The 19,572-nt window shown below is 57.8% G+C and overlaps 1 protein-coding gene across 3 annotated transcripts in view; it reads left to right on the top strand.

Annotated features, from left to right (window-relative positions):
- Positions 1-19,572, top strand: part of TRPV4 (transient receptor potential cation channel subfamily V member 4) — a 48,684-nt gene that overhangs the window by 4,803 nt on the left and 24,309 nt on the right. For 2 of the 3 annotated variants that reach the window (XM_037878786.2, XM_037878785.2), the window contains exons 2-5: positions 11,226-11,645; positions 17,326-17,498; positions 18,073-18,225; positions 18,428-18,568. In XM_037878786.2, coding sequence (XP_037734714.1) covers positions 11,266-11,645; positions 17,326-17,498; positions 18,073-18,225; positions 18,428-18,568 — 847 coding nt within the window. In that variant the 5' untranslated portion in view covers positions 11,226-11,265. Of the gene's footprint in view, positions 1-11,225; positions 11,646-17,067; positions 17,499-18,072; positions 18,226-18,427; positions 18,569-19,572 lie in introns of those variants that run through there. The other variant, XM_043529545.1, reaches the window with a different exon arrangement.

Here is a 19,572-nt window from a genome sequence, read left to right as displayed (position 1 = left end):
AGAACGACTGATGGTGAATACGGGAGACCAAGCTCTTCGGTGTGGGCTGGACACCGCCTACACTCAATGCCTGTTATGCCCCGTGGAGCGATGTGTAACAGTGGTGTTCTGCGAAGGTGGGGTGGAAGGGAGGTTTGAATGGCTGCACAAAGTGGTACCCAGATGCTCTGGCGTTAGAGGCTTCGTAGAGTTGATACGGCATCAGGACCTGGGCCAGCCCTTCAAGCACCAGGAGTGGATGTGCCAGGACACAAGCTGGCCCCTCCTAGCTGCCAGCAGAGCGTTCTCAATGGCGGGATATTGTCTGTGCTTCATATCGATGGGGGCCACATCTCACACTTCTGTAGCACCTTTTGTCCCAGAAGAGCCCAAAGGCCGCTACAAACAGGATCTAACATACAGGAGCTCTGCTGAAAAGGCAGCTGCATCTGGGATGGAGCACAGCACCTATGCAGCAACACGACACAACGGCTTGGCCAGGAAGCGAAGGGGAACCCTGTACACACTTGAAACTTCATGGGGAGCTCAGGGAGCTGGCATGTCATCGCCCAGAGTGGACTTTTGCCAGGATGCTGGGCTTAACGCCCCTCCCTGCTCTTGAAATAAAAGGGCCAGGGGATTCTTAACAGCCACAAGGGTCAGGATTCATGTGAAGGACAGTAGCACAGGGACATTTGCCACCTGCTGAATCATTAACACACTTCCTGGGTTTTCCAGGGAGGTCTCCCATCCAAGCACTGGCCAAGCCTGGCTTTGCTTAGGCTGTGAGAGCTGATGAGATCGCTGGCTGAGGTGGCCTGGCGGGAGCTCGTTACTGAAGGGTAGCAGAATAGGGGCCTTTAGCTGGAAAGGACTGTGGCCACGGGCTGGACACGGCGCTCTCCATGGGGCGGCAGGTGGCCAAGGAGCACAGTGCAGCTCTGTGCAGAGTTCTGGCCTCACAGAGGCATCGGCCCAGAGAACACAGGCTCTTGCCTGCCCTGGGCTCAGGCCTGGAGCCGTCCTGGAGCCGACAAAACTGTGCCAAGTGGGCTTTGGTTAAGAAAACAGGATGACCTGCAGGGTGGGGAAATCTGGAAAAAAGACAAATAAACTAAAAGCTCAATGAAATCCAATTCATCCCCTGGCCATCACCTCATCGGGCAGCCCGTCCGCCGCTGGGATTGTTGGGGCTTCTCCACTCAATGGGGCCAGTTATAATCAGCACACAGTTTCCAAAGGAAACTTCCTCCCGGTGTCCCTAAGAACACCACCGGATCTTACCAAGCTGCCTGCATTTTCCGTCATGCCTGGCATTGACTCACCTTCTGCACTTCGCTCCGCTCCAGCCATGAAAACAGACCTGTCGGCTTCGCCTTCGTTCCGTCCCATTCTCGTTCTCCTCTGCAAGGAATCGGCCGCATTACTGGGGTGCAAACCCAGGGGGAGCGGATATTGACATTCAAATAAAAAAATGGTTGCCACTGAAATCAAGGCTGGTGTTTCCTAAAAAGTTTGTACTGAGACAAGGGCTGGTGGAACTTTTTTTAAACACCCCCCTGCCCCGACTTGTGGGCCTGCCCCACCTGTCTCTGATCTCCTGAGTCCCAGTGACTGTGCCTAGCCTAAACACAGCTGTGCTTGTTTGCCCCACACAGTGAGTCAGAGCCCAGTTTTCCTGGCAGCAAACAGAGAGGCACAGAACCCTTCAAGAATCAACGTGACAATGGGCTTGGCTGGGAAAAGCCAAATTCCTACCTAGTGAGGCTGTTCAGTTGTTTTTCTCCTTTTGGAGCTTAGATTAGAGTAAGCAAAAAACAAACTCCCAGCCCATGGAGGGGCGTGTTTCTGAAGTGACACCGGCCCACATTTCGAGTGCTGTTCCACCAGGTATTCCAATCGCTGAGGTCCTCTTGGGGAATCCTGAACGCAAATGAGTCCGCAGGGGGAATTTTGGTTGGTGGAGTGGAATGATCCCAGCTGGGATTTGACGAGTGTGCTGGGCATAATAGAGGGCCTGGTGTCAACTGAGTCTGCGTGCATCCTCTGAAGCACCACATGGGAGCTACAAAGTAATAAATAGCAAGGGGAAGCATGGCCTAATGGTTAAAGCAAAGGACTGGGATTTTGCAGAGCTGGCTTCTCTTCTTGGCTCTGGTTCTAACTCACTGTGTGACCTTGGGCCAATCACTTCATCCCTCTGGGCCCTGAGAGTATGTATTCACTGGTGGCCAGCCCATGTCCGCTGACTCAGGCTCACAGGGATATCTGCAGTGTAGACATCCCGGCTGGCTGGAGCCTAGGCTCTGGGACCCTCAGCCTCTGGGGTCCAAGAACCCAGGCTCCAACCAAGCCCCAACATGTACACTGTAACTTTAGAGCCCTGCAAGCCCGAGTCAGCTGACACGGACCAGCCACGGGTGTGTTGTTGCTGTGTAGATGTGCCCTGAGTGTCCATCTGTCGAGTGTAGGGTGACCAGATGTCCTGATTTGATAGGGACAGTCCCAATATTTGGGGCTTTTTCTTATGTAGGTGCCTATTACTCCCCACCCCCTGTCCCAATTTTTCACACTTGCTATCTGGTCACCCTAGTCAAGTGGTGGTGGTGGAATGACATCCACCATTCCCGCGCTTAGCGAGCCTCAGATGAGGAGTGTGACACCAGGGCTGAGCAGTAAAAACCGGGGTCTGATCTGCCGGAATCTCCCTGCAGCTGGACTCAATTCCTGGGCTCGTGCTGACTGCAGCACTGCAGCAGGCTTGCAGGAGGTGAAGTGACAACAGCATTGGGCAGGGAGCCTGTAATCCCCCCATTGCTCCAGCCCTGCCAGTGCAGAGACGTGCAGCTGCAGTTCCAAGATCTCTGCACTCAGCTCTGGCCGCCCTCCTTATATGACCCAGAACATCAAGTCCAGGGGAACATGCCTGAGTTTGCGGGACAGGGGAAAGCCAAGGGATCTATTGCTGGCAAGGGGGCTGTGAATGACCAAAGCAAACGTATAGTCACAATCTGCAGATCCACCCAGTTCCTTTAAATACCCTGTTTGTCACTGAATCTCCTCCCATGTTACTACACAAAGAAGCCAAGAAAAGGGCCAGAGACATAAACGACCAGATTGAAGCTGCCTGTCATTCTGCTCTCGCTTCTGTCCTCTTGCTGCTCTGTCATCAGCTTGGGTGGGGCGAGCCGCACATTTATAGCAACGCGGGACCACATCAGACGCAACAAACTGTGCCCGGCGGTCTCCTCCACACGCCCGGTGCAGAGGGGCACTCCTGATCTGTTTCCAGCCTGCCTTGGCTCCCTCAAGGCGGTGCAGAATCAGTAGCTCTCCGGCCTGCTCGGGACTTGGCTCTGTGGATCGGCCCCTCCCAAGTCAGGAGGTTCATGTTTAGAAGAGGGAAACTGATGTCATCATAATAAATATTTATAAGGTGCCTCCTGCCCAAGGCTTTCTGGACCTCACTCACTTCAGTCAATAAAATCTACAATAAAAGCTTTCTCGTACTGAACAGAAACATCTGCCTGAGCTATTACTGGTTTGAGATGCTCGTGCCAGTCCATGCCAAACTGACTTGAGCTTCCTGCCAATTCTGATGGGGTTGAGTGGCTGCGGTCAGTGCGCCCAGTGCATTTGACTGCCTGGAGTCACCATTCCATGTTCTGCTTGGTCTTGGGCAGGGAGATGGGTCTCCGGGTGAGACTCCCCTGGCAGATTTTCGGCTGCCAGGCTTCGCTCTCTCTTTGGCAGAGTAGCTTTGCTTGCTCGCTGTCGGCCTGTGTCCGTTAGGGGCTGGGCCCTTAGAGTGACTTTAACCTAAGCTAACCTCTAACCTTTAGCTCTAAGCTGGACTCTGGACACTCTTTGAAATTCCTGATTGTTTGTAATGAACTCCTGCCCTTGTACCAGCATGGTGCCTTCTGCCTGCCTCACGCACCCCAGCCTGGCTGCATGCTCCTCTCCCTGCTTCCAGTCCCCCTTCCTTCTCCCGATCCTTCAGCTGTCAGATCCATCCCCTCTCCGACACTTCCACTGCATTTCACTCCAAAGCCAGCAGCACTCATCCTCCTACAACAGCACTCCCAGCCGAGCCCCACCCAGGCCCTCTGCGTGGAGCCCCTGTCCTATTACCCCACCCACTCCCTTGGTTTTCTTCACAATGGTGTTTATTAAGAGCCTGGCCCTCCAAGTGCTTCTCACTGGTCACAGCACTTGCTGCCCTGAGTATTGCCCAGCAGAGTGCCCCGCGCCTGGCACACGCAGCCAGCGCTGCTGGCTAGCGGGCCAGGGGACGTCACTCGCTGGAAGCCGACACTGGTGTAAGGATGGGACATGCCGGATGTGGATGGTTTGTTTTGAATCGCGCCACCCTGCCGCTCCTGTGTGACTCTGGCCAGGCACAGCCCAGCCACAGAGGAATCTTCAGTCTCATGTCTGCCTCTGCTCTGCTGCTTCTGGCAAGGTCATTTCCATGGAAGGACCTAGCCCCTGTGGCATCCCACTGCCCCGGTTTTTCCCGTTGCACCAGCTTGTCCTGTTGCACCTGCTTCTCCCATCGCAGCAGCTTCCTCGTGGAAAGTTTCCTGACTTTCAGTGCTGGAGAGGCCTCTGTGTACCCGGCCCCGGGATGTACATCACAATGTGATCTATTCTCCCCTCGGGTGGGTGCAGCTGTGATGCCCCTATATTAATGGGGCATATGATGGGGGGCAAGATACAAATGGCGTGATTAAATAACAAAGGACTGTAAAGCAAAGGCTGCCTGGGAATCCCTGACCCTCCTCCCACTGTGTGTGAGAAGAAAGAGGAAACGGAGAAAGGCAATATGGGGTCAGTGCAGCGGAACCGGTTTGTTAAATCTCACACTGAGCCGTGAGCACTGAGGTTGCTGGCCCTGGTATGCAGCGCCCAGATCACTATCTCCTTCCTGTGCCCCAGGGCGTTTTGGAAGGGCTGAGACCTGCAGCCACTGAATCACTCAGGTCGGGTGCAGCGGCAGGTTCACATTGCAGGGGCACCGATACTCAGACCTCGGGGGTGCAGGGGCCAAGTAAGGGATCAGCATTACCCAAAAGAGCCACACTCATGGGAATTCATTACTCTAGTGCTGTAGATTCATAGTTACACAGCATGACGGGGCAAATATTTAGTTTATATCTATATATTCTCACAGTAAATAAGTTAATAACTTAATTGGTTAATTTTTAAAAGGATCCTGATTGGCTAATAGCTTAGGTTGGTTAATAATTAAATCACCCAGTGTTCTATCACATGCTGCAAAGAGCCGCAGGAGACACATCAACGAACCGTGTGCGTCTCTCGCTCCTCCGTCTGAGCATCGCTGTGTTGGGGTGTCATGGAGAGGCCTGGCACCGCTGTGTCCGGCATCAGGACATGGTGTCGGCCATGTTGTGATGAAATTGCTTAGGGGGGCGTGCTGCAAAGTGTCACTTAGAGTCTGTTAGTAGCTGGGGTCCCACCGATGTGGCTCGTGGGGTCTGGGATTGCCTGACAGTACTGGGAAGATCCCAGGGATGTTGGGTTGGGTGGCATCCCTCGGGCTGCATGCCCTGGCACCCAAACAGGGGTGAGCAGAGGGGCAGCCGCCGTTCATGGGAGCACACGAGACTTTCACAAGCTCCCGATAGACTGAAGAGCCATTGGCTTGCAAATATCTGGTGCCATGGTTCATAAAACCAAGGGGTCATGGCTGGGTGTCTGGAGCCAGAGATCTGCCTCGCCTCTTCCAGTCAGGCCAGGCTTCGAGGAGTCAAAAATTAGCAAAAGAGCTGAAGGACATAGAGTCCCCCCCATCCCCCCAAATGCCATCCTGCCCTGGGATGGTGGGGAGGGCTTGTTCCCAGCTAACACTTAGCCATCAAGACACCAGTGCTTTAAACTAGGATCCATCCCCCATAAAGGTGTGAAAGGCTCTTCCAGGAGCCCCCGGGAGGAGGAGGTGAATGTGGTGGGCTCGGTCACTGGGAGAGAGCTGGGAACATGGCCCGCATGTGGCAGGCTGCAGAGACCCTGCCCAGTTCACCGAGGGCTTGAGCCTTTTCCCAAGTATATCCACGGGGAAACTCCCATTGGTTCCCCAGCAGCAGGAGTGGGCCATAAAGACAAACAGCTTCCCAGGGCCACCCCTCCCCTCCAGAGCACTTTTCTGGATCCCTTCCCCACGGTTCTTAGATCCCCTTTGAACAAGCTGTTTGGATGAAAGACACTGGGAACAACCACACAACTGCCTTGCTAGGGAGGGAGCCCCTGGCCCTGGGCTCCTTTAAGGAGTGGGGCAGGGAGCTAGTGGCCTGGGGCAGACGCTGACGAGGGCTGGGCAGCCCTGGGGAATGGAATCCTCCCTCTGCCTGGGGACCAGGTCGGATCCAGGCAGCAGCCAGGGTGCCACCCCCGCAGGCCCCTGCTGGAGGGATGCTCAGGAGATTAGTCTGCCTGGAACATGCAGCCGTAAAATCTGCCATGGAATTTTACTGTGTGTTTAAATTAACCCTTGGAGTGCTGGCAGTTTCCAGACTGCTGCGGGCTGAGCACTGCGGGAGCCTGTGTCTGTAGGTATTCATAGTGAAAGCCCGGCATGGCCTCTAGACCCTGAGCACTTGGGCTACTGCTTTCTGCCCTATGTCTCTGCCTGGTGTTTACACTTGGCCAGGGCGGGGCAGCTCTGCCTAGACCCCTAGGGCTGCTTTTTTGCGTCCGTTGCCCATGGTTGTTGCTGGGCTGGAGAATAGGTCCCTTTGACTGGTGGCTGGCAGGGCCCATGGTTATTGGCTTTGCCCTGGGCTGGAGGTTTGTCTGAAGAGGTGACGGCTGTTTGGGCTTTGCCCAGCGGGGTTTTGTTTTATCTTGTACTTTTTGTATGACACCAGAGATGCTTTGGCTGGGATTTTCAAAGGCGCCCAGGGAAGTTAGGCACCTCCAGTAAATGACCTCCAGTAAATGTCAGGGAGAGTTGGGTGCCTAGCACCCACTGGTTCCTTTGAAAATCTGCCCCATTGTCAATAGCCTGAATACCGCTCAGTCTACAGAGGGCCCTGCGTTCACCAAAGGGTCAATGCTGTGACTGAGCTGTGTTAGCAGACGTATGTGTGTGGAATTTGTCAGGCAGGAAGTTTGTGTGGTGCCCTTACACCAAAGGGAACCAGGGAGCGATTAGCTTGATGACCGAAGCTAACTTTACTCTTTATCTCCTGGGGCTTTAGACTGTCTGTGCTGACTGCTGCCTTTCCAGCCAGGAGGGAGGCATTGTGCATTGGCCTCTGTCTTGTATTCTTGTATTGGGGAAGCAGTGTGGTCTAGTGGCTAGCACAGTGGACTGGGGCTTGGGAGAGTTGGGTTCTAGTCCCGGTTCTACCACTGGCCTGCTGGGGTAAATTGCTGTCCTTCTCTGTGCCTTAGTTTCTCAATCTGCAAAGTAGGGCTAATGATCGTGACCGCCTTTGTAAAGCTCTTTGAGATCTATGGATGGGAAGCACTAGATAAGAGCTATGTATTCTTCTTCTTCTTCAGTGGAAGCTGGAGAGCTGTCCTCTTAGGCAGTGTCTAGATTGGACTCTCCCATCATCACAGTGGTGTGGACTAGGGCGGACACATTGGTATGTCCGTGTCTGTGATATTTGACCCTGCTCAGAGCAGGTCTAGCTGACCTGCAGGTTAAATCACAGGTGACCACCTGTGCCCTGGCTGCTCTAGCGCCCCCTACTGCTTGGAACCACCACGGGAGCAGCCCCAGTGGGAAACCTCCCGAAAGAGGCTAGTGTAAATGTGCCTCGGAGGAGAATCTGGTGTAAAGGTCCTGGTGCCATCACTGGGAGGGCTGAGTCACCATGGTGATAAACCTGGGGAAATGTCAGCGAAAGGAAACCAAATCTGAAGATGGGACAAAGACACGGGTGAGCGGGGAGGGGGACATAGGGCAGCCAGAGACAGTCATTTAGAGGCCAGCTCAGGGGCTTGGGAGCTCTGGCTTCTATTTCTGACTCTGTCCCCTAGCTGTGGGGACGGGTGACCTTGGGCATTGGTTCCCCATTGGAATAGTTGTGACCAGGCTCCGGGGGCGCTGCGGTGTGAGGACGCATTGTTCATCCACGTGTGTAAAGCGCCAAATGCCTTCGTGGCTCCAGCTAGCGTTCGGAAGTGTTGAGAGACCCTCCGGAGGTTGGGGCTTTGAGTCTACTTGGGATCAGCCCTTCTGCTCGGGATCAGCTCTGCAGAGGTGGGCTGGAGACCCCATGTTCCTCGGCCAGCTGGGGGACCCTGAGCCTTTCCCGTGGGGTTTGGCACACCTCTCGCGCACCCGTCCAGCATAGGAAGAGCAAGGGTAGCACAGGAAGGGGAAGAGTGGGGCAGCGAACTACTTGGGACTTCCCCAACACTTCGGGCTTGGCTCGTTTGCCCCTGCTTTGGGAATCCAGGTGGTTCTGTCTCTGGGTGAGAGGGTGGGATGCAGGGAACAGAGGTTGGACACTGGACTGGAAGCCAGGACACCTGGGTTCTAATCTCGGCTCCCTAGGTGACCTTGGACCAGGCACATTCCCTCTCTGGGCCTCAGTTTCCCCCCTGTTTAAAGGGGATAATGACACGCCTCCCTTTGTAAAGTGCTCCCACAGGAATGAAAAGCCCCTCTCTACAAGTCAGGTTTCTCCAGCTCCACCAGGCCTGCTCAGCACTTCACGCCTGGCCGGGGGCCTGCAAAGCCCAAGATCCCAGTGTAGCGACAGACTAACTGCACGGAGGGGAAGCTGCACAATATGGACGAGCCCCACAAAGGCAAATGCCGAGGCTGGGTCGCTCCTTGGAGTCAGGACCTCCCTCGAGCAGGAGATGAACTGGGTGGTGTGGAAGGAGGAGAGGGGGTGGCTGACCCAGAGAGAGGAGCAGGAGGAGATGGGGGTGGGTACGGAGCTGGGCAAGGCCTTCAAAGTGAAGAGGAGACTCTGAGCGAGTGGATGAAGCTGCGTAAGGCAGGACAAATGGTGCTCCAGGCTGGTGACTCTCTGGCTCTCTTCTCCTTGCTGTTTCCTTCCTCCCCATCCCTGCACCACCTCCCCTGGCCACGCGGGACACGTATGCTGCCCCAGCCCGGCAGGCAGCGGGGATGCCTCCGTTGCTCAGTGCTGGGATAATTCCTGATACCGAGTGGGGAGGCGCTGAATTTCCGATGACACGGCACCAGGATTGCTGTGCCATTGAAACCTGCTGGCTCTCTAGTAATGACATGCTACATAATTAGAAGCATGTTATCCAGCAGACGTTCCAGTCCCAGGCCTGGAGAGCAAAGCCCCACATTAGGGCTTGTTACACAAAGCTGCAACCAAGTAGAAAATGACATGTTTCCAGGCTGCTTTTTCTGTCCTCCCAGAGCTGCCGGGGCCTGTCAACAACAGCACAGACACCGACACCTTGGCTCCCGTAGCTGGCTGTGGCTTAGAACTTGCTGCCTGCTGGTTATTTCTTTTGCAAACTTTCCTGTGCACCAGAATAAATCATGGACGTGGATTTGAATTCCAGCTGCAGGGCAATCAACACGCAGGTCCCTCCCCTGCCACGGAGCCCTCATTTGGATCTCCTCCCCCATCCCATTGCAAGCCTCCATCTCAGGGTCTGATTGAAACAGCTGCCCTGTTGGCCCTCAGTTGTGTCACCATTTCCACCTGTGCAGTGCGAGTGTGAAACACTAGGGGGCAGCATCTCACCCTGCTCTGCTCTGGTGTAACTGAGTGCACGCACGAGGGGCAGGGTGACAGTGAATTGGGCCCAGGAAGCCTGGTCCTCCCCTTACCTACACCTGGGAAAACTGGGAATGTCGCCATTGAAGTCAGCGGAGCAGCCTGGGTGTGAAACCAGCATGAGACTAGAATCGGGCCCTTAGCATTCACACGCATGCCAGCCCTCTGCTGAGCCCGTTGTGTGGGGTCCTGTGAGTGCCAGCCCAGCCTGCTGGGCCAGGGCAGAAGCTTCTGCCTCTCTCCTGCTGCCCTGGATCCACTGCCTTGTGTTGCTCTTAGCCAGGCCCTTGGTGTTATTGGGGGTGGGGGGGTTGGGGTGGCTGGTCGGTATTTATAGGGCTGGAGAAAGAAGAGCCTGTTCTCTCCCCTGCGCTGGGCTGTGCCCAGCAAAACCACATCTGGGCAAGGCAGGGCCTGCGGCAGGGCTTGCCCTCTCTCATTACAGCAGCTCTTTGAAACACGAAGCCCGCAGCCGATTGGATCCCACGCAGATCTGCAGATATAAGGGAACCCGGCTGGCGCAGGCTTGCTAGCTGCCTGCCCGGCTGGCCCTGCATCCCGGGGGCCCTGGCTCCGAGTGCAGGCGAAGCGCGTTTACTGAATGTGCGGGAGAAGTGAGACGCGGGGAGACTGTGATCTCCCCGAGCATGGAAGGACTGAACCCCGGTGCAGGGAGTCCCCCCACTAGGAGCAGTGGGGTGAGAACTGGGAACTGGCTAGGAACAATCCCTCCTGCCAGCGAGCCCCAGGAAGCTGTTGCAAGATCCCAGCAGGCAAAGATGTGAGGGGAGCAGGGGCCCTGCAATCTGACGTGTGCTGCTCACCCCGTCTGCCGGGTTATTCTGTTTTAAGAGGGGTTGAATCGATTTGATCCACCCCCATCCCCTCTTCGGGGCCGTGTAAGGGGGTGTCTACACTGCAAAGGGGGGTGAGCGTACCTGTGTTAGCATTACTCTAGCTAGCACTGGTAACAATAGCAGAGTAGACCTGGTGACAAGGACTTCAGCGTAGGCAGGCAGCCCATGGGTTCTGTGGCTGGCTTGTACTGGAGCCACTAGCCCACGCCGCCATCTTTGTGCTCCTATGGTTACCCGTGCTGGCTAGTTCCGGGGTGCTCCTACCTGCAGGGCAATCTCCCTCTTCCCTTGCAGCATAGTGGGATCCCTAATCCACCCTTTGGCTTTCTGCCCAGGCACATGGACAGTCCCCACTCGGGCCTTGCCCCTTCCTTTCGCTCTGATGCAGAGCTGCTGCTCTTCAGGGCGCTCTGGCACTTCGGGCCAAGCTGTGCCCCACAGCTGGGGGGCCTGGGATTCCTGCCCCCGCAGCTGGTGGAGCTGAGCGAGGCGGAGGAGCGTCCGGCCTAGCTTGGTGCATCTCTGGTGCTGATGCCTGCCTGGGAGGGTTTGTTGCATAGGGCGTCTCTCTCAACCTGCATACACCCCCCTTCCCAACCCATGTCACTTCTCACGCTCTCACCCACCCCTTCTCTTCCAGGCACACAGGGAGGGGTCGGGCCCCTTCCAAAGCGGGCGGCATGGCAGACTCCGACGACCCCCCCCGGCTCCTCGTCGGGGAGGCCGGTGAGGTCCAAGGCGAAGAGGGCTCCCCTCAGAATGACACTTTCCCTCTCTCGTCTCTGGCCAACCTGTTTGAGAACGAGGATAGCCCCTGCCCCACTGAGGCGGCCCAACTCCCCCCCGGATCGGGGGACAGCAAGCAGCAAAACCTGCGTATGAAATTCCACGGGGCCTTCAAAAAGGGCGTGCCCAACCCCAGGGACCTGCTGGAGTCCACCATCTACGAGTCCTCTGTCGTCCCAGGGCCCAAGAAAGCCCCCATGGACTCGCTTTTCGATTATGGCACCTACCGCCAGCACCCCAGCGAGAACAAGCGCCGGCGGAAGAAGATCAGGGAGTGAGTATGGCACCCCGTCCCCTACGGGCAGCATGTCTGCTTACGCTGGCACCTCTCCGTGCCAAGGGCTCTGTGGGGCATCCAGCCACGAGATGCCAGCCAGGGTCAGGGGAGAGCTGGCTGGGAAAAGGAGAGAAGGAGGGCGGAACTGTGAATTGCTGTTTCAATTTCAAATGGTTTTACCTGCTCTAGAGGTGGCTGGGAAAAGGGAGCATTTTTCGAGCAAATGTCCAAAATTTTTCCATTTATTTTTCAAATTTCAGAATCTCCAAATGCAACATTTACTCAAAGTTTTGAAAAATATCAGCAGGCTCTAGCTTGGGGCATTTGCCTTTCCCAGCCTCACAATCCAGCGTCTCTCTGGGCCAATCCAATTTTTGAGCCTTTTCGCTCCTGATGTTTTGTTGCTGTTCAGGAAGTGCTGGAGAGAGCTTTGGGCTCCTGTTTCTATTATTTTTGGTGCTCAGGTGCCCGACCGAGCCATGTTTATTTTATTTTAATGCTACTTTTTACAAAAAAATCCACATTTTTGTTGCAAATATTTGCCGTGGATTTGAACCTTCTTTGAGATGTTTGCTGTGAAAGCTATTTATCTGAGCTGCTAGGATGGCAGGGAGCAAACACACTAAGAGAGCGGGACATGGAGAGGCAGGATGGGGTTGCTACCTTTGATATCACAGTCCCAGTGCTCAGCAAGGGCATTTCTGCCAACCTGGTAATTTCTCACAGGTGCCAGCTAGTAACAATCATGAGTATGTATAGCACCGGGCAGCTGCGTGTGTGTAGCAGGCTCTGCAGGGCTTATGTTGAATGTGCTCGCTTAACGCCACCTGCTTGTGTCTGGTTGAACGTTTTCCACGGTCACTTACAAAGAAGAGGGGCACTGGGGTTACAGGGATGCCAGCTTCCTAAAGGTGCCTTGCTGGGAGCTGGACAATAGCCAGGCCCCTCCAACCTGGCGCAAAGCAAACCTCTGCCCCAGGAGGGAAATGTAGCTGGGGCAGGCTGCAGAGCGAAGGGGCTCCCCAGGGGCAGAAAGTAGCAGTGAGTTGGGCAGACCGCTCAGGAGGTGGTAAGGCTCTTGTAGCGGGACTGGGAAGCTCCAGAAGCCCAAGGGACGATCAGAGGCAGGGGGATTTCCCCTCCCCTGTGTCCCAGGCAGGAGGAGTAGCTGGGATGCCCTTGGGTGCCCGTCAGTGCACTGCCTCTGCCAGCCCGTGGTGCTCCCTCCCCAGCTGGGAGGTGCTCCGGGTGCTCCAGGCTGGGGTTAGGACGCAGCTGCCTGACTTGTCCCTGAAGTAAGGAAGAGATGAGCCCTGATACCGGGGGGCGGAACCCCAGCGCCGAGACCAAAATGGGCCGGAGCCGTGTTCTGGAACGGACCTTGAACCCCGGCGCAGGCCGGCGGCGGTCACGCAGAGCTAGATCTGGGGGCTGCGAGCGAGCAGCGGGACGGGGGGTGGTCAGCAGGAGCAGGGGGCAGGGCTGTGTGGAACCGTCCCCTGAGCGAGCTACATTGGAGGGCAGGGCGGACAGCCTGGCCTGGGAGGTACTGGCACTCGCCGGGGCTGCTGGCTGCCAATTCCCCTCTCGCGCGCTTCCCTGAAAGAGGGCTCTGTGCTGGGCTGTCTCACCTCTGCCTTGTGCGCCTGGCTTTCCTCGCTGGGAGTGGCGAGCCGGGCTCCGGCATGAATGGGCTTTTCAGGAGTGCTCCCCGGCCCCTCCCTGCCAGGCTGGGCCAGGAAATGATCCCAGGGGACATGGAGGCCCGGCCCGCCCCAGAACAGGCAGCGGGGGACAATGCACCGGTCTGTCCTGGAGAAACTCCCCACGCTGTGGGGCTGGCCACGCCATAGGCTGGAGAGACTCCGGCTCCGCTCCCCGGGGCTCCCAGCAAGAGCTGCGCCCTGGGGTCGTTCAGACAGCACATGACACAGCTCCTGCCCTGCTGGGGTCCTGCACTCCACCGTCCTTCCCAGGGCGATGGCCACACAGGAGACCTCAGGTGCTGAGGACTGACGGGGACCCAGGACTGCTTAGAGCAAAGGGGCTGGGGGGCAGGACCCAGGGTTCTGGTCCCCGCTCTGGGAGGCAGTGTGTCCCGATGCTCAGGCTGTCAGAATGCCACCCTTCGGTGGCCTAGGGCCAAACCCACACCTCTGGGTCTCACTGTCCCCCATGGCCTGTAGCAAAGGGATGACAACACTCCTGCTCGTGCGTGTGTGTGTGTCAGATCCTAGGGTAAAAGGGGCTAGGAGTTGGGGGGCATTGCCCAGGACAGAGAACAGGTGAATCCAGGAAGCAGGGGAGGGCAGGGATCGGAGGGGAAGAGACGCTTCCAGCAGGTTTCGCAGGCACTGTTGGTGGCTGGAGAGCTGTCATTGTGCACGGTGCTGTACGAAGCACAGAGGCCGACGCTGCTCTTCCAGATGCTGAGAACGAATTGCCCCCGGCTTCTCTCCCCCACGCTGGTTCCTTTATACGTGTAGGGTGGGGCAGGATCCCGGACCGCCCGTATCAGCCATGGTCCTGAGCCCCCTCAGCAGCCACGTGTGTGCGGAGCAGCGATTGGGGCTGTTGGTGTAGGACAGGGGTGTGCGCCTGGACGACCCTGTGACACAGTCACCTGCCTTGGATGGTGCTAGGGGTCTCACTCTCCCCTGCCTGCTGGGATCACTTCCATTCCCAAGGGCTGGGGGGCCACGGCAGAGACCAGCGCTCGGAGAGGAGTGTGCGTTCATGTCGCCCCAACGGGCACAGTGCGGCACCATGCCACTGAGCCAGGGGAGGAGCCCCCGGCCTGTATTGACTGTTCCCCCACCCCACCCCACCCCCGAGGTCTAACTGCCCCCCACCCGCTCTGCAGGGATATTAGCCACAGCTGAAATCGGACCGGCAGGTCTAAAGGCCCCATCCTACCTCCCCTGGAGTTTGGCCTCTGACTTCCATGGGGGCAGGACCAAAAGCTTGTGGACGTTCTCCGGTAGGGCCTGGCCTGAGTGGGGTCTGTGCACCCAGGCGAGCTGCCAAATGAACCCAGACACCACGCCCCCACTGTCCCCTGAAGGTGGTCTGAGCTTTGCAACCTGGGTGCTGGGCCCCCTTCAGCCAGGCTAGGATTCGTCCCCAGAGCTTGGAGCAGCCTTGCAGAGGAAGACGCTTCCCCTTGTTCCTGGGGCGCGGCCCTGTGGGAAGCTCTTTGGGGCTGGGAGCGTGGCGGATTTGTTCATAAAGCGCCATGCCAAGGTTCTCATTGATACAAACAATCTGGTGATCTCCCTGCTAGGGAGGTTTTCCTGGCATTTAGCCACACTTTCCCTTCCCACATATCCCCCCGTCACTCGTATTTCTGGCCCCGTATGCCACCCGAATGCTCCCTCCCAAATAGCTGAGTTGTTTGCTTGTAACCTACCAGGAAGTGCAAGCAACTGCTGCTCGTGGTTTCTGAGGCTAGCCCCCAGCCGGGCCGGGGCCGGGGGCCGGGTGAGGTTCGCTGTTTGTTTGGGTTCTTGTGCCGGCAGCACTGGCTGGGCCGATCCAGCCATGCAGACCCCGCAGAGTGGGCAAGCTCATTCCATTGCTCAAAGGTCCCGGTTTGCTCCTCGCCGAGCGAGGTAGAAATTCCTTTAATGACGCCTTGTTCTGTAAGTGGCTGATTCGAGGGGGAACGCCTAGGTCAGGCTGTGCTTCCCCCTCCGGCTAGGCCTGGGGCTTAGCTGAAACCGGTTTGTTTAGATGTGATTAGCTGAGACAAGAGAGGTGCCCAAACCAGCCCGGCTTGTGTCCACAGAACTGGCCTGAGGGCCTGTATCCTCTGGAGAGTGGCATTTAGCCATGCCCCAGCCTTCAGCAAGGGAGCTGGCCCACGTCACCCCCACCCCATCTCTGAGCCTGTTTCCCCCTTTGTGAAATGATGCTCACCTGTCTGCCCGGACTAAAGGCATTAAGGTTTGCAAAGCCCCTTGGGCAGAAGGCACTCGGTGCTGGGGCAGATCTGCATCCCGAGGCCCGTTGGTGCTGGTCCTAGTGTAACCAGAGGAGGGGGCTGCAGTCTTATTACACTTCCTTGCTCTGGGAAAGGACCTAATCCGTCACCCATCCCCTCTCTGGCCATCGGCCTGCTGCCATTGTAACTCTCACAGGGGGCAAGAAACCTGGCCCTGGAACCGAGCCCTGTCTCCTGCGTGGACGCATGGAGCACGAACCACCTGGCTACCGGGCTGCCTCCCCAGCGCGGGCTGTGACTTCTCCACCCTGGGACTGTGTCTCTCTGGTGCCCGCTGGGGTCGGGGGCAGCAGGCTGCCGTGACAGCTGCTTTGCTCAGCCCGGTTGGCTGCAGCCTTTAAGCAGGAGTGGGTTACGGTAGCGTTCGGGGTCACATTCACCTAGCGCTTGTTTGCCAGGGGATTTCAAATAGCTCCTCATCCACCTTGTTGCTATCTTGTATTGGACCAACAAGCTCTCCTCCCCAGGGGCTGGGTCCGATGCAAGATATCACCTCACCCACCTGGTCTCTCTAATCTCCTGGGACCCACTGCCTGCGTGGGATTTCAAGGCAGCCAGTTCGGCGTGCGAAGCCAGCTAGAATTACGTCTTCCTTGCAGTCCCCTCTCGGGGCTGGGATTCTTGGGCAGCTCCTGGAATGGAAGGGGAGGATTTTGGATTTGCTGACAGCAGCAGCGCAGAGCTGGACGGGGGCTCTGTGTATAGCGATGCTAAATTATATGTGTCTTGGGAAATAATTGCATGCACCAGCACCCAGGCTTGTTCTTTGGATCCTCTGTGATGCAAAGTCCTTCCCAAGCAGGTGTCGGCTGGCCTCTCTCAGAGCATGCAGGGTCCCCTGAGGGGCAGGTGGCCTCCAAAGCTGGGAGGCATTAGGAAATTCAAGTGCTGATGACCCTGGGCCCTGTGAAGTGAGGGACAGGCCTGCAGGACCAGGCATGAGGGGCGGGTTGAGCTGTATCAGACCTGCTTTGGTGCTGCTGTCAGGTTCTGGAAAGCTTAAGCTTTAATTTATCTTCATATTTTAAATGTAAATGTCTAGCCTAATTTCTAATGTGACCTGGCACAGGGCTGCCTGTCTGAAACAGAAGCAACCCCCAGGAGAGGTGGGAATCGGCCCTTACCTCTCAATGGTGTGTGTTAATTCTGAAGCCTAATGACACCAGCTAACATGTCAGCATCGTTAACTATTGCACTGCTGATCAGTTTAGTAGAAACATCCGGCTATGACGGAATCAGTGGTGTAACGGGGGGAGCTTGAGTTCTGTTCCTTCCATAGGAAGTGAAATACTTTACACAGGCGACCAAGTATTACTGCCTGCATTTTACAGATGGGGAAACTGAGGCACAGAGCAGGGAAGCACCTTGTCCAAGAGAGTCAGTGGTAGAGCTCAGTCCCACTGTCTTGACTCCCAGTCCAGTATGCTGTCCGCTGGATCACGCTGCCTCTTGTGCACCTGGGTAACCGCAATGCTGTGGGGCAGAGGAGAAGTCAAGCGCCAGGAGACCAGGTGGCCCACCCAAGCACCTGGAGCAGGCTTTGGTAAAGGAAGTGTCAGTGGCCGTGGCCGGCTCATGCCCTGGCTCCTGGCCCTGTAGGCGTCAGGCCGGCGCTGGTGGCAGGAGGAGCTGCGCTCTGAGAGCCTGTTTGTAGAACCGGTGCCCCTTTTCCAGGAAGCAGACCCACAGCCCGAAGGCCCCGGCCCCCAACCCACCTCCAGTCCTCAAGGTGTTTAACCGGCCCATCCTCTTCGACATTGTGTCCCGGGGTTCGACTGCCGGCCTGGACGGGCTCCTCCCCTTCCTGCTGACCCACAAGAAGCGCCTGACCGACGAGGAGTTTCGAGGTGAGCTGCGAAACGGGCAGAGCCCTGGCTCTGGGGCTTCCTGCCGGGGTGGGGGAGCTGAACATACCAGCTCAGGACAAGGGAGAAGAGGGGAAGCCAGTGACTGTGCTGTGCAGGCCCGGTGCCCTTAGCGCAGAATCTAGACCGCCCCCCGTCCATTGGGCTGGGTGCTTCGTGTGCAGTCAGCACGGCGGAGCGAGTAGTGACGGTAAGTTAGGCGTGCGCCCTCAATTGTGCATGCCCAGCTTGGCATCCCTGAGCCTGGCTGTGCGGCCTTTGCCCGTGCCCCTGTGAGTGTATCGGGGCTGGTGGGTTCCCCTGAAGATCCGGCTGCCCTTCTGGGGAACCAGTCTCTCTTCCAGACAAGCAGGCTTGAGCCCCCATGCGACCCATCCCTGGGACAAGAAACGCTTCTGAACGCAGGTGTTCCTGGGCCAGGCACTCCTGGGGGCTTGTGGCTGGGACAGCAGCAGGTGAAGGTGGAGACCCTGGAGGTGGGCACGTGCCTGCTCTGAGCTTCAGGCTGTTCCTGCCCACCCCGCTCCCTTTCTCACAGCCCCTCCGCTCCCCGCAGAGCCCTCGACGGGGAAGACCTGCTTGCCCAAAGCGCTGCTGAATCTGAGTGGGGGCAAGAACGACACCATCCCCCTGCTCCTGGCCATCGCGGAGAAGACAGGCAACATGCGGGAGTTCATCAACTCGCCCTTCCGAGACGTCTACTACCGAGGTGGGGGCTGAGCTGTGACCCGGGACAGGGGTGGGATTCCTGGCCACGGCCAGCGCTGGGCGGGCTGCTGGGAGCTCAGCCGCGGCGGGGGCAGAGCCACGTTCACCCCCGGCCTGCCCTCCCCGCGGTGCGTCGGGGGCGTGACGCCGGCTCGGCGGGGGCTGGGTGCTCAGGGCACTGACGGGCCTGCGTGTGGTTCCAGGTCAGACGGCGTTGCACATCGCCATCGAGCGTCGCTGCAAGCACTACGTGGAGCTGCTGGTGGAGAAGGGGGCGGACGTGCACGCCCAGGCTCGCGGCCGCTTCTTCCAGCCCAAGGACGAGGGCGGGTACTTCTACTTCGGTGAGTGGGGGGCGCTGCCCGGCCCTGCGCACAGGAAAGGCCACGTCCTCAGCTGATGGGGGCCCCGCTGGAAGAGCGGGTAGAGAAGCCACCTCCAGTGAGGGGGACGCCCCGATGGGGGCTTGGTAATGAGCCAGACCTGCCCGCCCCTCGGCCCAGCTCCCGGCTGTGGGTGCCAGGAAGCGTTCCTGTCTGCCTGCTGACTGCTGGCCTGGGACATGGGCTCTGGGGTCTCACCAGCTCTGTGTCCCACAGACCACCCCAAAATGGACCCCTCCCCCATGTCGGCAGGGGCCTAGAACTGACACGTCGCTGGAGAATGACCTGCCCTTCCGTGGTGGGTCCCTGGCGCAGGGCTGAGGCCGGCTGGCTGGGCGGGGAGGGGGAGGCTGGATGTCCCTGGCAGCCCCAGTGGGAAGGGGGGACCCGAAAGGCAACTCACAGGGGGCCCTCCCGGCTCAGCCACGGGAGCGGCAGCACGCTGCGCCTGGCCACACCACGACCTCAGCTGGGTGCCCCTGCCCCACTGCACCCTTCGATGCCTCCAAGTGCAAGGGGGTGAGAACAGGAGGCTCGTGGGCGTGACTGCTCCTGGCACCGTGTGGGACTGGCCAGGCTCCGGGGATGATGTGACTCTCCCCAGGGTGCCCCGCGCAGGGGGTGAGCGACTCCCCCAGCTTGTTGGATGGTTGCCATGGTAAGCGTTGGCACTCCTGTGTGGAGATACAACCCTTGCGCTGGTCCACACTGGTCTGTGTGGGATCGTCCTGTTGGGTCACGCAGACAGTTTCCCGCAGTCGTGGTGTGCGTGCCGTCACACACGTGTGCAATCCCTTACACTCTCAGTACCTTGCGCTGGTACACACCAGTCTGTGCAGGATCTCCCCGTTGGGTCACAAGAACAGTCTCACACGCAATCGCGGTGTGCATGCCATCACACGTGTGCAATCCCATTACACACTCACGCTCCTGATTACTTCGCCACTGTTCCCTCGCTGCCTGGG

This window comes from Chelonia mydas, chromosome 15 (genome assembly GCF_015237465.2).
Source record: "Chelonia mydas isolate rCheMyd1 chromosome 15, rCheMyd1.pri.v2, whole genome shotgun sequence".
Lineage (NCBI taxonomy): Eukaryota > Metazoa > Chordata > Testudines > Cheloniidae > Chelonia > Chelonia mydas.
Note: the sequence above shows the minus strand (reverse complement) of the source record. Positions and strands in the feature narration are given on the sequence as shown.